Genomic DNA, 27,918 nt, shown 5'->3' with positions numbered 1-27,918 from the left:
AACTAATGTTCAATAAAGATACAAAATAATTTATTACTCACAAATCAACAAACTTTATTCGTCATAAATTGCCTCTGTTCTTACAGTCACTTGCTTATAACTTTTTCTTATTTTGCTATAGTGTTATTTAACTTGTGTTTGTTTTGGGGCGTCTATTATTAATTTACGTTGTTTCTAAGTCCAATGATTTATTGTTTTAAATTAGGAAATAAGCAAAATATAATCCAAATAATTTATTTGTAGAGTTAAGGATTACAGATCTTGGTTTTCAATACACAGGCACATGATGAAATATTTATTTATTTACAAATAAAAAATTATTATGGTTAATAACCTTTAATAAATTTCAAAGCCACTGGTAAAGAAGAATATTTTTACACACTAATTTTTACAAAGAAAAAACAGGTATAATGAGCTAATATTTTACCATTCATGAAAGCCTAAAAAGCAATATTATATTGCATTAATTTTTTTAATTACATAAGATAGTGCCATTTAAAAAGCTTTAAAAAGTAAATAAACTTGAAGAAAACATTAACATTATTTGACTTAACCTCACACATGTATCTCATCACTGAAAATCAGGAGTGGATTTTTAAAGTAATTCATTTTTGTTATTTCGTTTTGTTTTAGAACGTTAAGAAATAAACTGTTTGTTCAAATATACATAGAATAAAACTGTAGACAAACCGCAATGGTAAAAATGTAATAATAATGCAGTGAAATATCTAACTTTTTTAATCCTAAAACTACATATAACATGAAACTATAGAGTTTTTCAACAAATCAGTATAAACATTATAGCCCTTCAACAGCAAGACTGTTATTGTTTATTATTAAAGTAATGCTCTATAACTATAATGATTATGTTTACAGTTTTTGTTAAAAAATTTTAGATTTTTTCGCACATTTACACTTCCTGTTTCAACGTTAAGACATCTGTTGTAACAAGTTCAAATTGTCCCAAGAACGCGAGTCATTCTCTACACGAACAGTGTGTAAACATTAAACGTGCTAATAAATCAGATAAAAGTAAAATATATACGTAGTTTATAAACAAATTAATATTTATTGAACTATGCATGATTACTATATATCGATAGATAGAATAAATAAATATATATATATATATATATACTATAAATGCAAAAGTTTTCCACTAAAGTAGGTAAAAATATTGCTTTACTTTCACATTTATTTCTTACAAGAAATAATGCAAGAACAGTACTTTGTAGTAAAAGTTGAAAATAGTATTTATCGAAAATTAAAGTAACGTTTTACCTCACATTAAGACTAATTGAAAACTTGTACTTGAATACAAAATGACTGTTTAATTGTGAAAAAAGTAAATGTTATTTTATTGATACTTTTAAATTATTTTTATGTTATTTACGTTTCCATTCTTTAGATTAATTTATTCACATAAAATGCAAATGCTAGATAATAACAAATTTTATTTTTTATATTATATTGAAGATCAGCTGATAATTCGATATTACACATAACGGCAAAGTAACATGTCCTGTTTATACCAATTTATATTCAAGTTATTATGCACGCACATAAGCATAAAAAATGTCTCGTCCATAAAGATTCATTTAAATGTATCCTTTGTTTAAGCCCTAATCTGTGTTTTTTTTTATAAAAATAATGTATCTTTAAAATCATTTATTTAAATTTTCGATATATTTTTGTCATTTTTAAAGTGTAAAAAATTGTTATGAATAATAGGTTTGAATATAAAACCAACGAATTAGTGATGAATTATAATTTGAATGGATTAGATAGAAATAAGCTTAAACCTCATATCTATTTCTCTGTATACATATTTACAATAATATGAAAAAAATTTGTACAACATCTGGAATGCTCATAGACATGTTTTATTATAACTAAACAAATTTTAAGATGGAAATAAAAGTTATTTCAGTTAACTCGTACTATTTGTTGTTTCTTTATGTAGCCAATTATTATCGGATCTCCAAATATAACAAATAACTTAAACAAGTTATAAAACTAGAATTTTCTATTTTCCTTATTTTTGATCAGTTGGTTTAATCACTAATATTTGTTTATACACACACAAGGTACGGAACGTTTATTGCCGTATGTTGTAGCAGAGAACAGGTTTTGAACTAGTCCTTTATTACTTATCCCAGAGAGCGTGATAAGAATTTCAGTCCGAAAGGGAAAATAGCACATTGTGCTCCTTTCTATCGTGTATGCAGAGATACAGCTGTTAGAGAATATATGTGGACACCTTTACACGCAACAGACAGTGCCATTGAAAACGTGAGTGCTAAACCAGGGTTGTAGCAAGTGGTTAGAGAAACTTCTTTGTTGTTTAAGAGCTGACAAACGGCCTCAGAAGCTCTAACGGAGAAGAACAGCAACCCTTCTCCATCAAATGAACAATTAGTTTTTTAGGCAGTTGTTCAACCCTACGGTTTTACTTCAGTCATCTTTACGCTCTTCATTTCAATGTTGCCATCTACAGTGGGAACAAATCATTTAAAAAGATTATTTATGAATATTCGTAAAACATTAGAAGTAAAGAATTAGATACGGTTTTTCACAGACTTTTATATTATATAGAGAGTTCCAACTGTTAGACAAGCATTAGCTCTTGACTAGATCTGGTTTACATTTTACATGCTTCGAGGCATATATAAATGCAAAATAGACTAAGGTTGACGTTCTTATAGAAATGTGAAATAGAATCAGTTACATCTGATTAGATATAAAAGTTAGAAATATGTTTATAAACATTACATGTTTCATGCTTCACTTATAAAAAACAAAACCTGTACAAAACTCTCTTGATCAAAACATTTGGATAACTTTTAATTAACTGTGCTAAGATTACTAGCAATCATAGTTGTACAAAATTTGATAAAGATTATAAACAGGCTTTTGCAGTACAAAGACTGGTGAAGGCTATAAGCAGGCTTAACTGTACAAGCATTGGTGAAGTCTAATGGCTTAGCAATACAAAGATTGGTGAAGAATATAAGCAGGCTTAACTATACAAAGATTGATGAAGACTATGGCTTAGCAATACAGAGATTGGTGCACAAAATAGGGAAGACTGTATGCTAAGAAAGCTATTTAAATGCTGATAAATATTGTAAGTAAACTTAACTGTACATCGGTTGATGAAAACTATAAGTAGGCTTAGAAGTGAGAAATTAATAAGGGTTTCAAGTAAGCTTAGTTATAAAAACTAATGAGGGCTCTAACCAATTTTATGACTTTAATCCAACTGTTCTGTTTATAGTTATATAATATTTATTTTATCAAGTTTTAGAGAACTATCTGTTATATACACACATACAAATAATCTTTTTTTTCAAGTTTAAAACTCTTCATAAAATATATTATTTATATATATGTGTGTGTGTGTGTGTGCGCGCGTGCATATACCACATATTTCTTTAAAAGCTCCTAAAAATTGTCATTGAAATTTGTGAATAAACGAGACTATTCAGACATTGAGCTTATGTTGTTTGTAATAAATTATTTGTGTATCTTACATTATTATATATGCAGTCAAATAGCGTTTTATAAATAGCATTTGCAACTATTTCAGGTAACAAATTTATATCCTAACAATGAAAAATATTATGTTAAGAATATTACGCACCTTGTTTAGATGAATCTAAAGTTATCCCTTTGAAACTGCTAAAGTTCTTGGCTATGTCGTAACTATCAACTGGCCAGTGAAGTTCGACCATAAATCTGTATATCCATACGCCCAATATTGCTCCAATATGTGGACCAATTACAGGTACCCAGAACCAGTTGTAATTTCGAAAGCTGAATATTAAATTAAAAATGTTTTTTTTGTTTTTTTACTGAGTAAAATAAACAAAAAATTACAAAAAATACAACGCGTAAGGATTAAGTAATCAGTATAAAGTACTAATATATATTTAAATATATGAAGAACAACAACAATTGGGTTTGAACAGGCAACGAGCAAAATATTTACACCAACATCTACCTCAACAATAAATATTCAGTAATTGATAATATTTCATTTTTGATTGTTTATTTACAGATTCTCTATACAATGGTAATTTTACAGAGATATGAGTAACGTTCTTCTACTCTATGTTGATAATATAAGATATACGTGAATTTTGTATAAACAATCCTTAAAGTACACTCAAATGTATTCATTAGTCTTTTTTTACGAGATACGATTTTCCTTTTATAATATTAATATTGTTGTTATTTGTTCAAAACTCTACAAAACACTGTTCTATAGTGAAGCTTAACAAGTGTTTCATTATGTTATGAAAAAACAAGTCTTTTTTTCCGCTTCATAGTTAATGTAAATAAACGATAATTTGAGGTAAACTAGCATTTGAAGCTTTAAGAACAGGCCCGGCAAAATAATTTTAGTAAAATTTCTCTGATTTTACTTTGTTTGTGGTTGGGCCCGGCATGGCCAAACGTGTTAAGGCATGCGACTCGTAATCCAAATGTCGTAGGTTCGAATCCCGGTCGCACCAAACATGCGCGCCCCTTCAGCCGTGGGGGCGTTATAATCCAACTATTCGTTGGTAAAAGAGTAGCCCAAGAGTTGGTGGTGGGTGGTGATAACTAGTTGCCTTCCCTTTAATTTTACACTGCTAAATTAGGGACGGCTAGCACAGACAGCCCTCGAGTAGCTTTGTGCGAAATTCAAAACAAACAAACAATTCTTTGTGTTTATTTAATACATCTTTGTATTTATTACAGAATGTTCAATAATTTTATCTAAAGTTTCTTTATTAAATCCATTACCTATTAATTTTCGTATCAGTATATCAACATTATTAATAAAAATTTGTAATTTATTTCAAATTTTACAATATTTGAATAGCTGAGAAGTTGTAATGTTTATAATAGATGAGCATGGTACATTTACTATGTAAGAAGGATAAACCATAAATTGGAAAATCAAAATCTTTTCGTTTGTCAAAAATATTTATATTGATGCCCTTTCTATCAATTACTTTAACTTTTAAATCTAAATAATGCGTATCTGTATTAGAAGTTGAAATATTTGCAATTTCTAATTCTGCTGGATAAATGGTGTCAATAATATTATACGTAAGCAGCGTATTTTATTTAATTTTAATGTGTTTTTTTTATGGTTTAAACATTTATGGTTATAGTATATATATATATATATACGTATATAAAAGTAAATCTCTCACTTTTACCTGAAAACATCAACACCCCATCCAGCCATAGCAGTAAATATCCTTGGACTAAGGTCTCTAGCGGGGTTTAGCGAGGCTTGACAATTAAATCCAAAACAACAGATTACTGCCGTAAGAGAAAGTCCAATCAGCAAAGGCTGAAGACCTTGAGCTATGTTCATATTCTTGTCATCGATAATAGCGCTGATTGCTATCATGAGCAAAAACGTTCCTACAACCTGTGAAAAATTGAAAGTGTTAATTATTAAATAAATTTATTATATTAAATTTTAAAATATAGATGGATAATGAAATAACTTTCTGATATTAGAACATGACGAGGAATCAAAACAAAAATTCAAATTTTAAAAATACTGCAAGGTGTCTGAAGTCTCATATCTATTCACAGGAATATGGAACAGTGTTTCAGGTCATATACTTCCATACTTCAAATATACCTGTAGAAAAAGGACGAATCAATTTGTTTTCGACGATAAATTAATTAAACACTCTTGTAATTTTTAGAGTTATAATTTGAAGGCAATAAGTGAAATTCATTTCATGAAGAAAATGTATCAGTAAACGTAATAGCTCTTAACTCATACAACGTTATTTTTTCTATTTGACTGAGTATTTTTATTTTAAAATGTGTTTGTAAAGGTTCTACTAAATAAGTTTTTTTTTTTTCATTGACTGAGAAAGAATGTTGAAACAAAGTCCGAAGTTGGGCATCAATACTTATTGAAATTTGATAAAAATACTGTCCCAATGAAATAGTAAAATAGACGTACATATATATAGCCACACTAAAATACATGTTAGCTGAAGGGGAATGCTTGAGCTTGATTGCAACAATCTAAGTTCAACATGAACCGTATATTTCAAAGTAAATTACTTGAACAAAAACATCGTCACAAAATTTGAAAAATATTTTTAAAATATAACAAATATTCTTCATAAAGAATATTTACATTTTACTTTACATTTACCAACAAATAAACATTTTGAGAAGATCTTACCACTGAACACCTTACATCTTATTGAACACGAGAAAAGTATGGTTATTTGAGACAATCAAGCATCTTCCATACTTAAACCCCTTTAAAATATTCAACATTATCTAAAGCATCAACCTATCAAGAGTGGTTGAGATTCACTCAATACGATAGGAGCAATTACCAACAGGCTTTATAAAATAGAAATAAGATTGTGTTCAATTTTAGGTCATTTCACATAATTTATAGTGTTTAACATACAAATTTTTGTTACGATTAACCCAGTAGGCTCAGGAAAGTTAGGACTCAAACAAATACACATTTCATATTTCTATATATGTATATACAAAATACCCCACATTTTTATTATTCTAATTAAACATTAAATCTTTATTAAACTTTGATTGCTTAAACAATTTTGGGCCCATCATGGCCACGCGTGTTAAGGCGTTCGACTCGTAAGCCGAGGGTCGCGGGTTCGAATCCCAGCCACACCAAACATGCTCGCCCTTTCAGCCGTGGGAGCATTATAACGTTACGGTCAATACCACTATTCGTTGGTAAAAGAGTAGCCCAAGAGTTGGAGGTGGGTGATGCTGACTAGCTGCCTTCCTTCTAGTCTTACACTGCTAAATTAGGGACGGCTAGCGCAGATAACCCTCGTGTAGCTTTGCGCGAAATTCAACAAACAAACAATACACAATTTTACTTTTCCAATAAAATTTGTAAATTAAATCTATTAAAAAATGGTAAATATATAACATAATTCATCATCACTGAAGACAATGAACATTATTTTGATTATTTTACGCATAACAATATTTCACTTCCCCGTCTCTATTGTTATTCTGTTTTTTATACAACTAAATAATTTTAATAATCGAAATTGTGTCAACTCATTTTCGAAGATTGATAACTTCTGGTTTAATTACTAACCAGCTCGTTTAATATTTTATTAAGCTCTTAACTTAACCCTTGTTAACATGACCCAATCCAAATCCTAATTCTGACAACCACAAGTTAAACTAGCCCATCTAACAATCGAGTGTGGGGCCTATACATGTACATGTGCGTGGTTTAGTGGTGAGTTGTTATAACCTGTTAACGTTCTCAACATATCTCAACAAAGAAGTTATCACCACAAAAGCATTTTGATTTTTTGTAGTGTTTAAATGTTGCAGTTACGAATTTAGCTAACTTAAAAGTTGTTCAACATTTACGATCGTGAAACATTTATGAACACTATTTTAATAAGTTAGTGTAGCCTAATCGCCTGTTGATCTACATTCAAGTGTTTTCTTTCATGTTTTTGTTAATTTATTATAGGTATGATAAATGCTATTAAGTGTTTTTGTCTTTTATGTAAACTAATTCTAACAGTTGCTATAAGATATATATCTAAACAGGCCCAGCAATTTAAGGGTCGCGGGTTCGAATCTCCATCACACCAAAGACGTTCGTCTTTTCAGCTATGGAGGCGTTATTATGTGACGGTCCATCCCACTATTCGTTGGTAAAAGAGTATCTCCAACAGTTGACTGCTTTCCTATAGTCTTACACTGCTAAATTAGGAACGGCTAGCGCAGATAGCCTTTGCGTAACTTTGAGCGAAATTGAAATAAACAATATATCTAAGCCAAATAGTAATCATACAAGTCTCAGATATTTTTGTATGAATAGAGTTTCCAGATAATAAAGATTTGTTTTTTTATTCATCAGTAACTGGAGAATATTTATACAGATTAATAACTGGAGCAACAATAATAACTACTAATTTTACGGATATCGTTTTTAGTTGCAAGTACGGTTACTAGGAATAAGTTTACATTATAAGCTGGAAAACTAAACGAGATCACAGTTACAACTCACCTGGTCAAAGAAGCCATTTCTAGTGTTTACAAATTCCTGAGGATAAGTGGCGAAAATATGAGCTGTAGCATTCTCTCCTGTTACACTGCGATATCCACCATCAAAGTTTTCAAATGCACCTATAAATTCAAATATTTTTGTGAGTACATTCTCAATCGCTGAGCATGCGCAATTGATATCGTTTATTCCAAAAGTTCTTTTTGTCAAGATCAATTTCAAAACTATTGATTCAGTTTCTTTTCACTCTGGAATTGAGGAAATCTTGACAAAAGTGCTATTTTCTAAATTTATTTTTATGTTGTTTTTTTGTCAAAATTTTTCTTTGAAAGATGAAACACGATTAATTCATAGAAAAGTTATAAGTACAGTATACCAGTACTGCCCTACAAGTGTATTGTAGTGTACTAAGGTTTAGACAGTGTCCAGAAACTTCAGTAATTCTACAGATAATTGCATTTCGTGTTAAATCACACTTTGTTTCGTATGGAAGTGACAAAGTGATAAAGTTCCAATGAACATATGTTCACTCCTAAATGAAGTTAGCGGTACTCGAGCACTGAGAAAACTAAAAGCAAACTTCTTATCTTGTATAACGTTAATGATTTGCACACTTACTTAAAATACCACAGTATGAGAAATTACTCAACATACTTCCTAATAAAAGAGAGAGAAATTAGTTCTTGAGTTTTCTATCACTTACAAGCAACATTCAATAACATCCTATGCTAGTTTTTCTTCACTTCATGTTTTCTAAAGTTATAATTTAACTGGTTTATTCGTCGCCAGAAGTCTAGCTTTTGTCTCCTGTGAAAAATTTATTTGTTTATACGAATAAGTCGTGTAGTTTCCATCACGAAATTTAGTTATTCCCAGCATTTTGTTAGAGCTTGCGTGAGTTTTTTCATGAAATCTGCCGTGAGAAGTTACTTTAAACAATCCTAGATCGCAACAACAAGAGAATAAATCTGTGTTAGTGGAGCTAATGAGAGCTTAAAAAGCTCTTACATAATATTATAAGACCAATGTTTAATGACTTAGTAACCTAGATGTTTAAAAAGGCTTCTCTGACGATATCAACTTCACATTCAAGAAACTGACAGAGACATAACATAGTAACAGTTTCATTTCAGTGCAGTGTGTGAAAAGAACATACCATAATTACCCAACCTAGAGAAAAGAACATACCATAATTACCCAACCTAGAGATAAGAACATACCATAATTACCCAACCTAGAGAAAAGAACATACCATAATTACCCAACCTAGAGAAAAGAACATACCATAATTACCCAACCTAGAGAAAAGAACATACCATAATTACCCAACCTAGAGGTATTACTTTTTTCCTCAAATGCTCTTAATTTCTATAATTACGAACAAACAGATGTCGAAATATTTAACAATTCACTTGTTTATCATGCATTATAAATAAATAGGTTTCACTACGAAACGTAGATTACGTTTAGAAAAAAAATTCATCTCATATTAACAAAAATCCCCAAATATTCAGCAGACTTTCAAATTGTTTTTACAAATAAAATAACGAAACAAATTAATAATATGTTGAAAATTATCAAAAGTAAAATTTTCGATGTTGTCTAATTGTTTAAAAATTGGCAAATGACACGAAGTTTATTCATAATTTGTTGATAAGAAAAGTGAACAATAAAGAAAAGTTACGAAGCGTATCTGAAACGTTATCAAAGTTACGAAGCGTATCTGAAACGTTATCACTTAGTCCGTTTGTTTTTATTTTCGTGTTGTTTGTATGAACAAATAGTGCTTTCGTGTTATTGTTTGTTTCGAATTAAAACTTTGGTTCATAAAAATGACAAAATAAATTATAAAGCATTTCTTAGATGCTTATATCAGGGTATTTATTTTTATTAGACAAACAAGTATAATGTTATTGAGTGGAAAACTTTGACATTGCATTGTTTCATCATTTACACTGGTTATTTTGTACTGCTGTCGTACTGACCTCTGGTGTGAATATTCGAGTGTGTACGTGAATCATAAAGTTTTACTCTCCTTCTCGCAGGATATGTGATCGATATGCCGGGTAAAAAAGCACCTAAGGTATTGTTAACAGGAAATCTAACGTAACGTTTGTACCTCTTAAAATGCTAACAGTTTGTTGCATGTGGCAATGAGCAACAAAATTATAAACTAGTGTATATGTGTGTGTGTTTGTTTTCTCATTCAAGACAACAAAAAATTATCTCCACCTAAATTCAGTTTTATTTTATTTCAAATATATCACCATTGAATTCTAGAAGGGATTTGTATGAGAATCTTTATCAAATGTATAAAAAATACTTTACGTTTACACTTAATGTGCAATGATATCAACAGTTTCAAAACTCATATTACAACACATCTTAAAACTCACCTTCATAGACAAAAAATACCAGAGCTGCCGCAATAAACCCGCCAAGGTATTGAGAAGCGATAAAAGCTGGGATCTTTTTCCACTTGAATTTACCTACTGTTGCAAAGGCTACAGTAATCGCTGGGTTCAGATGGCCACCTGAAAACATTGAAGTACATAACACTCCATAACTGGTTTTCATATGTGAGTTTTAATTATCATTTAGTTATATTTAATAAACAGGAATATATTTTCCAAAAAATAAGTTAAACCCTTTGAAAATAATTTTAATAGAACTCTTGTAGTGACTTCAGACAGAATATGATTTAATAAAACTCCTTGTTTGTCATCACTGTTCCAAGATCTTAAACTAGGACCGCCTTTACATCACAAGTTCGTAGAAGTGCATTTCACTGTCTTGCTCATGAATCTGTAGTTTTGTAGTTTTCTAAAATAACTGTGTAGAGTAAATGTTTGACAAAACTAATCTTTAATTAAAATATTACATATGTATATTAAAATGGAAGAACAATATTTTTTATTCCACTTTGGGGTTGTTGTTGTTTTTTTAAGTTTCGTTGTCACTATTTGAATAATCGCCTTCGGATGTTCTTGTATAAACAAAATTGGCAACATATCAATACGCCTGCATCAATATTGTTTTTGTTTGTTTTTTGAATTTCGCACAAAGCTACTGTGCTAGCCGTCCCTAATTTAGCAGTGTAAGACTAGAGGGAAGGCAGCTAGTCATCACCACCCACTGCCAACTCTTGGGCTACTCTTTTACCAACGAATAGTGGGATTGACCGTCACATAATAACGCCCCCACGGCTGAAAGGGCGAGCATGTTTGGCGCGACGGAGATGCAAACCCGCGACCTTTGGATTACAAATCGCACGCCTTAACACGCTTGTCCATGCCGGGCCTGCATCAATATCATAAAAATATATGTTTATTGGTTTTTCTTAACTTTCTTAACTCTGTGATGAATGTATGCAAAACATTGAATGTTTGTTTTCATTTTGCGTTTATGTTTGAAGTTGAAATTCCCTCTCATTTTAAACTGCGTATACTGTAAGTTTGTTCCAAAGTAAATTATTATGATAAACCCAATATCTTCTGATGAAATAAACTAAAACTGATGCTAAAAATTATACTAGCTAATGTAGTACAATGATTAAACCAGGAGAATATAATGTTATAATCAAAAACTTATGATGATTATGACGCATTAATTCCTATGTTGTGTACTCTAGCTATCATCGACATTTCTGGCCGTAATTCCAATCGTAATTTTAGATATTGGTATCAGTGTTTCAAAATTGTTTCTTCAGATACATGGAGTTTCGTATTAAAGTATCTGACATGTTATGACATAATTGTGATTATGTCACTGTTATCATAGCTGAGATGCCATTTATAAACGAACTAACAGGATGTTTATTTTTGAATTTCGCGCAAAGCTATACGAGAGCTATCTGCGCTAGCCATCCCTAATTTAGCAATGCAAGACTAGAAGAAAGGCAGCTACTCATCACTACCCACCGCCAACTCTTGGGTTACTCTTTTATCAGCGAATAGTGGGATTGACCGTAACTTTCTAACGCCCCCATGGATGTTTCATGTGACGGGGATTCTAACCCGCAACGCTCAGATTACGAGTCGAGCGCTTTAATCACCTGGTCATACCAGGCCTAATAGAAAGAAAGTTTAGAGTTAATTCTAATAATTTTATGAAGGCCTGGACGTACACTGTTTGCAATGTGGATATTATTATTATATATATATATAATAAACGTGTTCTATTCAATTTCGTATAGAATATAAATGTAGCTGGAAACCCCAGAGTGTGATAAATAAGACCCGAGAACTGATACAACTTACTTTTATATTTGTTATATATTTTATTTTTCCAAGCATTACTACTTACCAGACACTCCTCCCGACACGGCGATGCCAATCATCAAGCCTAATCCCCATCCTAGAGGCACAGCGACTGCACCAATTGATCCAATTTTGCCTAGAACAGCTACTGCCAGTATAGAGTCTCCAAATAGCTACAAGTATAAAAATAAACGTTATACATATAGTTCCGATAACAAGAGAAAAGAAAAAACATTAGGTCATTTGTTCAATTTCACTGACTGAGGCAATACCTCCATTTTGTAACCTGGTTCAAATGTTTGAGAAGGTTTTACGTAAAAGTCTGTCGTGTGTAGGTCAGAAGTGCATTGAATTCATCAGTTTCGGTTCACTAAGTATATTACTAAGCCTAAAGGTGAAAGTAGTCAAATCAAGAATGGGAATGGATAACAAGAGTTGGCACACAGAACTGAACAATAGAACGTGTGTTAGTTTTATAGGTTAATATGTGTATTGTTCGCACATCAGTTGCTAAGAAACAGATATAGGATAGTGTTAATTTTTGTTACGTAATTATGAAATTCCCAAGGCATTGGAGATTCGTCAAGAAAAAATTAAACTTAAATTTCATGTTTGTCCTCTTGCTAAGAACAATTATTTCATGTAATACTTTTTGAGAAGCTTCTAGAATTCAGTGCTTTAACCGTAACACCCACGAAAACCGTTGCGTCAATATATCTTTGTGCTCGATAGATTACCAAAACACGTCACAATTTAAAATGTTTGTTTGTTTTAACTTTTCGCGCAACGCTACTCAAGAGCTATCTGCGTTAACCGTCCCTAATTTAGCAGTGTAAGACTAGAGGGAAAGCAGCTAGTCACCACCACTCATTGCCAACTTTTGGACTATTCTTTTACCAATGAATATTGGGATTGACCGTCACATTATAACGTCCCAACGGCTGAAAGAACGAGCATGTTTAGTGTGACGGGGATTCGAACCCGCACCCCTAATATTTCGAGCCGAACGCCCTAACTATCTTGCCATGCTGGGCCCAATTTAAAATGTGTTCAAAATCTATAAAGATTGTAACGAATTAATTTGTGTTGCTAAAACATGACATATAACTAAGTTATACATAATAATAATTTGGAAACTGAAATTAACATAAAACTGTGTATTCTCTGCTAAAGAAGTTTAATAAAAACAACTAAATAAACACACGTTACTACTGCCGCTTATTTTTTAAGTATCCAAACGATAATTTTAACACAAATGACTTACATTAGGTGAAACAAGTGCAAATAATAAAAACTGTTCACAGTGATTTTTCTATATACAATTTAGCTTCTAAAATTCATAATAGTACGCCGTATATATCATAATTCTTTTATTTATAAGTTGCCAACGTGAAACTTTTAGTATAAAATTCATTTGTTGTTGTTTTTTAAAAATTACACAAAAATAGTTTTTAAATTCACAAAAGCTTCAAATATTATATGTCTATAAGCATGATGGCCTGGTATAGCCTGGTTGCTGGTGTGATTAAATATGAATTTAAAGGTCCCTGGTTCGTGTCCCGTTAATAGCAAACCTTATTCCTAACATTGGGGCTGTGGGTGTATTGTAACAGAGACAGTAAAAATCAGACTATTCGATTAGAGGAGCACAAGAGCTGACTGTCAGTGCTAACAACCACTGTGGTCAATCGCTTCAAAATCAGGGCCGGTTGACACATGTATATATTCCTTACACAGTTTTATGTGAATGTCCAAAACAAATATGAAGGTGGAAGTACAGAAATTACTTATAAAACCTCCTAGATAAGAATATAAAATCTTAATCAGATAAAATATGGCAGAGTTCTCTCATAATTCAACGCTACTTAGCGACAAGTTTTAATTTATTTGTTTTATAGTTAATCACAAAGCTTTACAAGTATCGAAACTAGGTTTTTAGCGTTATAAATCCGTAAACTTACTGCTGTGTCACTGAGAAGTAGCGAGTTTTAACCACTGATTTTGGAGTTTCATATAGATATATTTTATTAATACAGTTTATTAAAATAATCACACATTTTTTGCGTGTATTTCAGCGATAGTATTTTAGCTTGTACTGAAAAAAAAATCACTTTCGACGTGTCTGTTATCCACTTAAAAATCCTTTAGTAAAAACAAACGAAATCGGTATTCCTAATTATACACCACATTTTTGTTATTGTAACTTATCAAAAATAATTATATGTTTGAAATATGTATTCTCATTTTGGATATAACAATGTAAAGTAAATAATTTTAAAATGACACTTGTGTAAAACATTTGTTCACAATTAAGAGCAATACAACGTTAAGATCTTACGCAATAAATAACTATTGATATAGGGACTTGCCCTAACAAACTCTACATACGTTTTGATGTCGATATGACACCGTATTCATCTCAGTTCTGACTTGTGTTTCATATGACAGTAATCAGATTTCGATTCTACACACATGCACACTAAGAAAGAATGGAATAGTAAGTCGAAAGTGAAATTGATTCGTACGAAAAAGGTGCCGTTTTCATACACCAACCTGTTCTGCAACAGTTCTTGAAGGTTTATGACCGCTCCTTAAGGAAGTAGGACAACGGCTCAGGGAACATGAATTCCTTTCACTTTTCAATTATTGTTACTGGAGTTGGACCCATAGATCAGAATTAGACATCAGCTATAACACTGCCCGTTTCAGAAACAAATTCGTTATTTGTTTAAAGATTTAACTACTTCTGATGAATTAGATAGCAAGTAGAAAGCACCTATTGTATGAGCTGCTTTTGTAAATTATGTTTCTTTGTACACCTGTTAGTGTACAACGGAAAGTTCAGCCACCATAAACTTGTTTTAACTGGAATTATTCAAATGGAAATTAAAAGCGTTAAAATCATTTTATTATAAATGTTGTTTTGGCTCAGTTTCAAAGAAAGATGAATATAGATTCACAGTGTTGTTTGTTTTGTTATATATATATATTCTAATTCAATAGAATTTTTGTACCGCTTTAAATAAAGAAATAAGAGACATTGTGCTGACATTCGCGATGAAAGTAATCTAAAGTACAAATGTTTTTACGGTTCTTCATTCCTTTTACTTAGTCTACTGTGAATTTCAGGTCAAAGGCATACTGAAATACAACTCTAAATTTATCTTTTGGTTATCACCTGCCTTGGAGGCCTTAGGGTCAATACTAGAATTCGTCAGTTGAACTTCACAAGCTATCAGGTGCCTGTTATTGTTGTTTTCTTACGCTAATTAATCTTCACATATTACAACGCGGCCCGACATGACCAGGTGGTTAAGGTACTCAACTCCTAATCTGAGGGTCACGAGTTCGAATCCCCGTCCCACCAAACCTGCTCGCCATTTCAGCCGTGGGGGCGTTATAATGTTACACTCAATCCCACTAATTGCTGGTAAAAGAGTAGAGAGAGAGATGGCGGTGTGTAGTGATTATTAGCAGCCTTCCCTCTAGTCTTACACTGCTAAATTAGGGATGGCTAACGCAGATAACCCTCGAGTAGCTTTGCGCGAAATTCAAAACAGACAAACATACAGTCATGTGAAAAAGTTAGGACACCCTATGAAATCCTGTGTATTTGTGTAACATATTTTGATATATAGATATTTAATCTCAATTTCAACAATACTGAGAGATTATAGAAATAAAACTAAACAATTAAAACTGAAGAAAGACTTTTCAAGATCTTCTGTGAATGTAATTCTACAAAAATACATATTCTAACTGAGGAAAAAGTTAGGATACCCTACCCCTTAATAGCTAGTGTTACCCCCTTTGGCTGAAATAACTGCAGTGAGACACTTCTTGTAGCCATCTACCAGTCTCTGACATCTGAAGAAAGTTTGCCCCACTCCTCAATGCAGAATTCTTTCAGCTGTGAGATGTTTGAGGGGTTTCTTGCATGTACAGCCCGTTTCAAGTCACCCCACAGCATCTCAATGGGATTAAGATCTGGGCTTTAACACGGCCATTCCAGGACTCTCCATTTCTTAGTTTTCAGCCAGTCCTTGGTGGATTTACTGGTATGTTTTGGGTCATTGTCGTCTTGTAGGGTCCAGCTCCGCTTCAGGTTTAATTTTCGTACAGATGGTCTCACATGATCCTCAAGTATCCTCTGATACATAGTAGAATTCATGGTGGATTCCATGATTGTGAGCTGTCCAGGTCCTGCTGCTGCAAAACAGCCCCAAACCATAACACTTCCACTTCCATGCTTCACAGATGGTATGAGGTTCTTTTCCTAGAATGCTGTATTTGGTTTACGCCAAACATGTCCTCTGTTCTGGTGTTCAAATAATTCAATTTTGGACTCATCTGTCCAAAGAACATTATTTCAGAAGTCATGGTCTTTGTCTACATCCTTTCTGGCAAACTTCAGTCCGCTTTGATGTTTCTCTTAGAGAGCAAAGGTTTCCTCCCATGCAAGTTAAACTTGTGCAGTCTCTTTCTGATTGTAGAGACATGCACTTTCACATCAACAGTAGCCAGAGCCTGCTGTAGGTCCCGTGATGACATGCCAGGGTGTTTGGAGACCTCTTTTAGCATATTGCGGTCTGCTCTTGGGGTGAATTTGCTTGGACGACCAGACCTGGGCATGTTGGCAGTTGTTTTGAAAGCCCTCCAGTTGTTGACTATTTTCCGGACAGTGGAATAGCTGATTTCAAATTTTTTTGGGATCTTTTTAAATCCCTTATCAAACTCATAAGCTACTACAATTTTCTTTCTGAAGGCCTCAGACAGCTCTTTTGCTCTCACCATGGTTATCACTCTCACTTCAACAGTCAGGAGCACACTAAACTAAATGTCTGAGGTTTAAATAAGGCAAGCCTCATTCAAAATGCTGACTAACAATCTTCTAATTATGTGCACCTGGCGTGATACACCTGTGTGTGAGTTGAACCATTTTAATTGGGAATAAATGTGGGGGTGTCCTAACTTTACCTCGGTTAGGACATGCATTTTTGCTGAATTGTATTTACAGAAGATCTTGAAAAGTCTTTTTTTCAGTATTAATTGTTTAGTTATATTCCTATAATTTCTCAGTATTGTTAAAATTGAGATTAAATATCTGTATATCCAAAAATGTTACAAAAATACATAGGCTTTCATAGGGTGTCCTAACTTTTTCACATGACTGTATATAAAAGTGAAAAGTTATGAGGTTTTTATTATTTATAAATCATCGTTGATATATCAACTACTTTAATATCACTCAAATCTGACAACAGTTATTACTCACATCAATTAATTTTATGGTTCCAAATAAATGATATCTGACTGCACGATGGACCTTTTGTCACTGCTTCATGAATTCCGTTATCATTAAATCAGTGACATGCACCTAATGTTATTGAAAAATAACTAAAATATGTGTCATCCTAACTACTGTTTTATACAATTTGTATCTAGAAACCTAAACACAATAAAACACTATAAAACAATATAACAAGGAATCTCGCGTAAAACCTAAATAGAATATTAAGGATAATTGCAGTCACTTAAATATGAGTCTTAATTTCACAATTTTTTTTTAGATTTTGTGATGATTGGAATACTTGGTTTCATGAGATAATTGTTAATATGCATTCAATCAGCCTCAAACGTTTCAAACCTCAGTTCCACGGGAAGTGTTGGTTTTGTTTTCCTAATATCAGAATAGGTGGTTGTTTGCCCATCCATTTATTTATTTCCCGTGTTAGGTTAAAAACAACCTCACCTAAAACTAAATCTTTCGGGGAGATGTTGAATTCCAAACATATGTATATAAAGGAATCAACGAGAAATGAGAAAAGATTTTTTTCTGATCACCAGCTGATCTATACGTTTACTGACAAGTCTGAGCGTATGCGTGTGTGTTTTTCTAATAACAAAGCCACATCGGACTATCTGATGAGTCCACCGAAGGGAATCGAACCCATGATTTTAGCGTTATAAATTCCTAGACTTACTGCTGTACCAGTGGGGGACGAGCGTATCCGAGGTGGAATATTGTTGTTACAAAACAACAACTTTAGTTAATGCAATTTTAACCTTTATGATTGAGATTCTTTGTTTGTTCTTATTATCATGTGTAATAATACGTTGAAATTTCATTTCAGGACTAAATGATTTGTAAATATTCGTCAGTTTACTGGTGTGAATTTTGAACCTCCAATTAAATGAACAGAAAAATTTAGCAAAGAATATATATATATATATATATACACAACATAAATCAAACTGATTATAAAGACAACTGGATGTACACTATTAAAGAAAGGCAAATTCAATCTAATAAAATTATATCGACTTCTATAGTATATTATCTTTAGAATGACCGCTTTTTACACGTGTTTCTCAGAGTTCAACTTTTACTTCCGTATCTAGCAAGGCCAGGACAAGACCCAAAACGAAGAGGCTTAGTTTATCTAAGCAAATCGCCTTGGGCTTCAATTCTAGAAAGTCACACCCTTTTTTCAAACACACAGTACATAAAATGTTAAACTTTGAAACCAGGTATTTTTAATTACTTTCTCTTGTTTGATAATTACCCTTCACATAAATACCATTGCGAAACAAAGAGGGAGTCTTTTTGATAAATAAAGTCTAAAATTTGTGCTACAAGCCCAAATTAAGCTTCAAGGGATTTCACAGCTGAAGGGAGAAAAGAATTTGTTTTGGCTGATGTTAAACTTCTATAGCATGTAAATAAATAAACAAATTATGTTTGAAAAATTGTTTATCAAGTCAGTGTAGTAGAAGCCAACTAGAGCGCGATTCGGGTTCCAATCAAATATGGGACTAATCCTAAAAGAACTTTAAGTAGCACAAATAAATAAATAATGCAAATTAATATGTCGATTGACTTTTACAAATTAGTTGTATTAAAATTTTAGATGGAATAATTTTGCCTATTCACCAACTCTAAATGGCAATCTTTAGACTAATGGATAGTTATTTAATCGATTCAACGAGTCTGTTTATTCATCACGTTGGTGAGTGAAGTAAACCATTCACCCTTTTAACTACCGTGACTTCAAAGCACGAAATTTTCATTACCCTCAAAGAAACCAGCCTCCACCTTCCCCTACAGGTGGGTTTAGCTCTAAATCCATGATGACTAGCAGAGGAGTTGTTTAATAACAGTATCGCATAAGTTTAAAAATACATATCGAATACATCCTGCTATATAATTTTGTTTATTTTTGACATTTTCGTTTTCCCATGTATTTCTTCTAATTTATACAATAATTCCAGCTTATTTTAAAACGCGTGCCTATAAATGTCAAAGTGTAATCTACTGTCTACAGGGTTTGGAGTGAGAATTAAGATCACTTGCTCCTGCTAGGGCCTGAAAGCCTCAGGGTATCTCAGGCAAGCAGTTCCCCTTCTCAGTTTTAGGTTAGTGCTATAGGCAGTTCGACGGGGAAAAGTAGATGACTGCCTTATACTGGTGGTCCAGTTAATATTCCTTTGTCGGGTCACAGAGCTTGAAGGACTTGCACGTGAAAAGTCGTGGCTTTCCATCGTGTCAGGAAAGGCGAATACTTCCATTAGTGAAAGTACTTTCTAAAGTAGGACAGCAACTTTTGTGGTACAACTACCATAAAAGTATCTGGATTGTATTATTACCATTTAGGTCTTCCAATTTGTTTTGAGAAAATTTGTAATCCCGTATTTTCGAAATTAAAGTTTCAATTTTGTTATTATCTCCTTTTTTAAAAAATTATATTTTATCTATCACACATCATAAACGTAAGCCAAGAAGTATTTGTAAACTCATGATTTTTATACACTAGTAAAATACCTTATCTCACTTAAAGTATTTTTACATGCCTTTGTACCTTTGTGAATTCAATTAACTGTCATTCATTTTGTTCTATTTAATATAATCCTTATGTGAACACGGCAATATAGTTGTACATTTTGTAGAATTTGCATAACTCTATTCATTCGTATTATCAGACAATATCAGTGTATCCAACTTATCCTTTTCCTTAAAACGTTTTTAAAGCTTTGAACAATATACTAATGATGGCGTTCCGTTACGGCCCTGCATCCGGACCACAATAGAAAATACTACAGTTTAACCGGCCAAAGTTCCTGCGTGAGATATTCTGAATGCTTTAATTTACTGCACGACCTGGTTTGTATGTTTTTAAAACTAATACTCGACAATGTAGAGGAGTGTTTCAGTGTCTTGATGAATTTCGTACCAAAAACGTTCTATTGTTGTAATATTTTAATAATAAACATTTTTTCAATAGAATCAGAATTTGTTGTGTAACTGCATAGAATTCCAAATAAGTTGAGAAATTTTCACAAAAACACTGGATTGGGTGAAACAAAAGATAATCAATGCAGATATTATTTTCAAAGTATTTGGAGTTAATCCAAAAAATGCCAATTCAATATCTGTTAATCGTTAAAAGAAATACATAGATATTCATTTTGAATCTTAGCCACAGAGAATTTCAATTTATTTGTTTGTAGTTAAGCACAAAGATATACAAACGACTGTCTGTGCTCTGCCCAGCACAGTCATTGAAACCCGGTTTTTAGCATTCTAGAAACTAATGTTATGTATTTTCCTTCAAGCTTATCAACTTAAAATCCTTGCTTAGAGCGAATTATAAACTAATCACTTACGGAACAAAGGTAAAATTAAATATAACTATTTTATAAGTTACGATTTGGTTTGTTTTGAATTTCATGCAAAGCTACACGAGTGATATCTGCACTAGCTGTCCCTAATTTAGCAGTGTAAGACTAGAGGAAAGGCAGCTAGTCATTACCACCCACCGCCAACTCTTGGGCTACTCTTTTTCCAACTAATAGTGGGATTGGCCGTCATGCTATAACGCCTCTACGGCTGAAAGGGCGAGCATATTTGGTGTGACGGGGATTCGAACTCGCGACCCTCGGATTACGAGTCGTGTGTCTTAATTATCTGGCCATGCCACGCCGTATATGTTAGGAATAGCACTTCTTCCAAACACATCCTAAACTTTTATAAACTTTAGTGAAAAAGACACACCCTTGCTTCAAACCTTGAAACTTTCTTAGCACCTTTGCACGTTTGTTTAAAGACTGTTTTACTGTTTTATAAGTGGTGAATTAATATTCTAACTAAATAATGTTTTATTGAAACAAAAATGTGTTTACAGAAATCTAGTATATGATTTAATAAAATGTTGACTAACAATTCAATTTTGTTTAAAAAACTCGAGTATTTTTTATAAAGGTGCATATTAATCAGTAATTCCTCAGCACAAAATAGGACGTGTAATAAAAACAGAATAAAATATTAAGCGCAAACGAATACCAAACGTAAATAATTTCACTTACTGGACTAAAATCGTTTATTGTTTTGGAGTGTGTATTTTTTCTACTTCGATGTAACCACGTTTATCCTAACACTACTAGATGTATAGTCTTCACTAACCCTATCCTGCAGCAAATATACATGTTGTTGTTTTCGCTATATGTCATGGTATCATCAAAGGAGAACAAATTTTTATATAGAACGAAGGGATAGTTTGAAACAACGTTGTTATTTTTAGCCAGTAGTTAAAAAATTCGCTATATTCTATTTAAACCATGATGTCGTAAGAAACTACTTGTAGGACAATTTAGAAACTTAATTTGGTAGGTTCAATGATTCATGATAATTCGTCGAATAAACATAAATTTCATTAAATTATGTTTTCATGTACTCTTCTTTTAAATAAATCATAACGACCATCACTGGAGCTCATTTCCTCGTGTATATAAAAAGGCTCATGTGCGGTTGTGACTAAAGGATAAAGTGGTTGCTAACGCGTTAATCCTGGGTGCAATGCTTGGGGCATTACTAACATCCGCTTCTATAACAATCAGGTTTCATTGTGTTAAGTTCTGGAGTCTTAACGAGTCTTGTAAAATGTTGTAAAACAAAGTATAAGCCATAGGAAACTGTATGGACCAAAGAAAGGTATAGTTGTTCAAATACCACTTTTGTAAAAGATTTATTAATTTGTTTTTCAAACAGTATATTTCATAGGTTATTAACAAAGTTTGAAATTTATTATCACTCTCTGAAACTTTTATTTATTAACAAATATTATTGATTGGAATTTATTGTTTGTTTCCTTGTTTGTTTTGAATTTCACGCACAGCTATAAAAGGGCCATGTGCGCTAGCCATCCCTAATTTAGCAGTGTAAGACTAGAGGGAAGGCAGCTAGTCATCACCACCCACCGCTAACTCTTGGGCTACTCTTTTACCAACGAATAGAGGGATTGACCATCATATTATAACGCCCCCACGGCTGAAAAGGCGAGCATGTTTGGCGCGACGGGGATGCGAACCCGCGACCCTCAGATTACGAGTCGCACGCCTTAATACGCTTGGCCATGCCGGGCCGATTGGAATTTAAAACTCATATCAAAACATTCGACTTTAACTAATGACGCACATTGTGAGTTAAAATTTTGCGAATTGCTCGTCCACAGTATTTAAAACGAGTTACAGAAAACTTCGATTTATAATATTGTTTATGAAAAATATTGAATTATCGTATTCACAACTTGATAACGTAATGTCACGAAACATGTCAAAACGTAAACCTTTAAATCAAATAAAATAACTTAATTATACCAAAATCAAATGAAATAAATGCTTGAGCACCCAGACTACGTTTATTTTAAACCATTAGATGAAAATTAAACTGATAAATAGAAAAAATATTTCAGTAACGTGTCACTGATTTTTAGGAGTGTGTGTATGTGTGTAGCCCAAGAGTTGGCGGTGGGTGTGCCTTCCCTCTAGTCTTACACTGCTAAATTAGGGACGGCTAGCGCAGATAGCCCTCGAGTAGCTTTGCGCGAAATTCAAAAAGCAAAACAAAATATACTGCTCCAACCAGTCCTAAATAATATAGAAGAATAGTGCCAGAAATATAGAATAAAAATTAATGTTCCAAAAACCAAAGTAATATTATTCAGCAGATTAAATAAACTAAAAAAAGATGAGTGATGTTGAGAAAAGATCCACCCAAGTTATAAATAAATAGATCACTTTTACTGACTGCTACTTCTGCAAAATGTCTAGGATTAAGTTATGATACCAAATTAACGTGGATACAGCATACAAACAATATCCTGATAAGAATCTGGAAGAGAGCAAATTATGCAAGAAGTCTTTCAGGTAAAAATCAAGGAACATCACCTGATAATATAATAAAAATCTACAAAACAAACATCAAACCTATAATAGAATACACATCTCCTGCCTGGATAAACATAACACAAAAACAATTACAGAAACTACAAAGAATACAAAACTCAGTTTTAACTTCAACCTATAAAGTACCACGCAACACTTCATCCGCATTCATGCACAAGTATGCAAACATAGAGACAATGTCTGTAAGACTCTTGCATAATACACTAAACTATTTGAATAAATATTGGCATAAAAATGACTTAACGTGTGATCTCGACAGATACTATGTACCTGATGAACATAGTTCTAAGTACCTCTCTCCTATAAATATATATTTAAGAAATATAAAACAAGCTGGCCACTAGAAGCTTAAAACTAGTTTTATTTTATTGTACCTTACTTTATTTTTATTGATTTATTTTTTATTTTTTATTAGTATTTCATATATATGGAAAAAAAGATTATATACAAGTCAAGAAAAAACAACTAGAAAACGAATAGAAATATAGAGGAAAAAAACTTTAAATAAAGAAAATGGGACAAATCAAGACTATACATGGACATTGCCCTGAAAGTACGATGTAATACTCTGGCCCAAAGTTCTACCCAATAACACACTCCAAAAAGTAGACGACATCAAAGTTAGGGATGGAGGAAGAGGTCTCGTGCATCTGACCCTCCTGGGTATTCAAAAATTAACATACCCAATTACCTACACAGAAGAAGCGTTTGTTTGTTTTTTGGAATTTCCCACAAAGCTACTCGAGGGCTATCTGTGCTAGATAATTTAGCAGTGTAAGACTAGAGGGAAGGCAGCTAGTCATCACCACCCACCGCCAACTCTTGGGCTACTCTTTTACCAACGAATAGTGGGATTGACCGTCACATTATAACGCCCCCACGGCTGAGAGGGCGAGCATGTTTAGCTCGACGCGGGCGCGAACCCGCGACCCTCGGATTACGAGTCGCACGCCTTACGCGCTCGGCCATGCCAGGCCCAGAAGAAGCGAAGCTGTGCTTGTGGCGGGGGCACGCTATGAGATTTTATGGAATGAGTTAAAATCCAGATGTCCAGATGTGTACCTAATATAACACGGGCTTGTGAGTTTAAACCTCATAAAGGTTTTGATTTTAATAACAGATTCTCCATAATTCAGCTACGTAGATTTCGAAAATAATATTCTTTTTTTCTCCATCACGCAAGATTTGTTTACAAATCTCGAAGATAAAAGACTCTTATTCAAGACAACTTCAAATTCAATTTACCACAGTGAATGTTTTTATTATTATGCTTGTTAACAAAAATACAAACAAAGTGAGAAAAGGGAAGTTATGAAGCGAATGTGTTTCTTTATTCATCTTGATGTTTCTAATAAAATATACATATTTTAGTCTCAAAACTCGTGTTATGGTCTTTCTTTTATGTATTGTGTTGTGTCATCTTCTGAAAAATTGTGAAGAAAAATGGATATCATTTTCGGATTCAACGTATAGGAATCACAATAGAGCATACAAAAATTTCAAGACAATAAAACCATAGCAAATTCGAAGTTGTTTAAGATTTCTGTCTCCTTTTAATAGATAAGACTAGTTGTTTCTCATATTCATGTATTAATGATATATCATTTACTGTTTTGGACGTTCACGCATGTCAAAGCCTTGTGAAACAGCTTTAATGTTAAATGGTAGTAACTGTAAAATTTTATAAAATAGGGAAAATATGTCTATTATAGCTCACTAAAGCATTCTTTTATTTTAAAACGAGCTTTATCAATGATCTATTATACCAGAAAAATGTTTTAAAAACTATGTTTCATAATTTTAGCTTTATTTAAAAATATCAAAATTTGCTGATAATCTCAGTTTACGATTTTGTTATATAATTGCGAGCATTTTGTCTTGGAAGAAACCACTCTATGAATATATCATCCTCAGTTGTACACATGTTTACATCGCCATATTTCTTACACAGCGCGTTATGAAGTGAGACGTGGTCCACAAGCATCTTATGAACGTTTGTTCTGCAGTGGCTTGACGTTTGTTTTGGTTGAGGACCAACGATGTGAAACAAGAGGCTTTACTTAGCTTTAAATATCTATATAATGAAGTCTTTTTTCAACGCAATTCCACGTCTCTGAAAAGCTTTGGTTCACTTGCTGATAAAAATTAGAGACATAATACGTTGTTATTTTTTCTATTTCTGAAATCATAATTTGAATTTTTTAGGAACTCCACCCATTTCAGATTGCAACACAGTGGTCTTGAACAATGAGAAAGGGTTTCAGTGACAAAGAGTAGAAGCCAGAATATACATTCACTGGTCAAAATACCTTTCTCAGGGCGTTATAAAAGATATACCCTTAAAACCAGCAAACGTGATAAGAAAACCGCTCAAAATGTTTTGAATTTTAGTTGCGGCATAGTGGCTCATAGAACGGCTCTAGGATTTTTGTTCGTTTGGTTGTTTTGTTTTTCCAAATACAAACTTTTAGCTCATAGCTCCGTCATCTCTTAGCCGACTTGAGATCTAATTACAGTTTTCGATCAGGAGGTCAGATCCTTTCGATTGATGTATTTGATCATACCCAAGGTCTCAGAGATTAGTTTACTTTAATCTTATCTAAAATAATTTCTATTTTTAGAAAGGCTGGTATAGATTCTAATAAGTAATAAAATCAAATTGTACATATGCACGCCTGAAGCTTGGTATTGATGGCTCACCAAAATATATAGGTAATAAAAAGGAAAATAAGTATCATAGATTAATTTACTGTAATCTGGCGCGGCTATTGCGAATTGCCTCTTACTTACATTAATCTGGTCAAAACTATATTTGTTTGCTCTGCATAACTAAGTTTAATTTATTTAGACGAGTGCTCTGACTTTACTGATGTTTCTTTATATAAAATACAATCACTAATTGTAAATCCTATAACAATGTTATCGCGCCGATTTAGTGCTATAAGTCTCACTTTCCATTGTTCAAAGATTATGCCAATGTTTACTCTCAGTAACAACAAAATGAATGTTGAAGAGTTGGAGTCTGATAGCTCAGTTGGTCCAAACATAGGTTAATTATTCGAATCCCGCTGGATTTCTGTTTCACAGTAGTACTCGTTTGCTTAATATAGCATCGTCATCAAATTGCTAGTAACAATGAACCAATTACAATAGAAGTTGTGAAGTCCATTATTGGAATCTGTTGCATAGGTGTTAAAGAAAAAATATCTTATGGGAGTAAACCAAAGTTAATGAAGCTTATCATATGAAAGTAAAGTCAAAATCGGCTTACATGGGACTCTAATTGCAAAGCACTTCAAGCGATCATACGATAATAATGATTTCATATCTTGTTGCTGAAAGTAAGCGTACATATTATAAGCTTCACTAACTTTGGTTTATCGAAACAGGAGGGTGCAGGACTTCCTTTTCCAATACAAAGGGAAAGTACCCACTTCATTCGGGTATAAATTTCGATATATTTCTGATTTTACTAATTTTAATTCCATGATTTGTTCAAATTATTATAAAGAGGTAAACTTTCTAAAACGCACTCACTGAAAGGTGATAAACAGTAAAGTAAAATAAGACAAAGCGATTAAAGTGAAAGAACAGAAGGTTACGCAAGGCTGCTTATTTTTACTTTTTATTCTTCTCATTTCCATTCGGACTTATACACTAAAAATTGAGTTTTGATACCTAAATACTGTATATAACTTTCATATGTATATGATTCGGTACATATCTGCTCGTTGTTAGCCTTTATAGCAGACACAGGTGATTTCACAGCTGCTACACGAGATGGTATTGCAAAGAAAATCCCTTTGAGGGGTAAAACATTCTCAACTTCAATCTCGATATAAATGTATCTATTTATACAGTCGAACTTTAATTAAATAAACTGGAGAATAAAATACATTTTATCAATCCTACCGCAACAAATAAAAAAACGTTTATCTCTAGTAAAACAATAGTTGCTCATTAATTACTGTGACCTGTTTGATCATTACGTCACTCATGCTTTGTCTTATATTTAACAGTTGTAGTGTTAGAAGTTAAGGATTAATAAATAATAACTGTAAGAAATTTTAATATTATTTAAAACTTTAATTAAAACGAAACGTAAAAAATACTTTATTGTATTTATTTTACTGTGTTAGTTTAAAGCATAACATAAGAAGATAATATAGCCATAACGTAGAAAAACATAACTTACCACAAGAAGTAGAGTGCCAATGAATTCTGCCAAACACTGACGTATGACATCACTCTTGATTCGAATGTGACCAAGAACTCCTGCCATCATTTCGAGAAAGAAATTGTAAGAGAAAAATTACTGCTCAAAATTGCTATCGAACGCTCTTTGCTAAATAACCTCAACATTAG

General features: G+C 32.6%; 1 protein-coding gene across 1 annotated transcript; it reads right to left on the bottom strand.

Annotated features, from left to right (window-relative positions):
• Window positions 1-29: 29 nt before the first annotated feature.
• LOC143222535 (aquaporin-9-like) lies at window positions 30-27,918 on the bottom strand. The gene is made up of 7 exons (XM_076449152.1): window positions 27,749-27,918; window positions 12,359-12,485; window positions 10,450-10,587; window positions 8,057-8,175; window positions 5,214-5,431; window positions 3,644-3,816; window positions 30-2,491 (listed from the first exon to the last, which is right to left on the bottom strand). Exons 1-7 carry the CDS (start codon window positions 27,836-27,838, stop codon window positions 2,442-2,444), a joined length of 915 nt encoding a protein of 304 aa, XP_076305267.1. The 5' UTR covers window positions 27,839-27,918; the 3' UTR covers window positions 30-2,441.

The sequence above is a fragment of the Tachypleus tridentatus genome, chromosome 8 (genome assembly GCF_004210375.1).
Source record: "Tachypleus tridentatus isolate NWPU-2018 chromosome 8, ASM421037v1, whole genome shotgun sequence".
In the NCBI taxonomy this organism is placed as follows: Eukaryota; Metazoa; Arthropoda; class Merostomata; order Xiphosura; family Limulidae; genus Tachypleus; species Tachypleus tridentatus.
The sequence above is the reverse complement of the archived record's forward strand: the minus strand, read 5'-3'. Positions and strand labels throughout refer to the sequence as shown.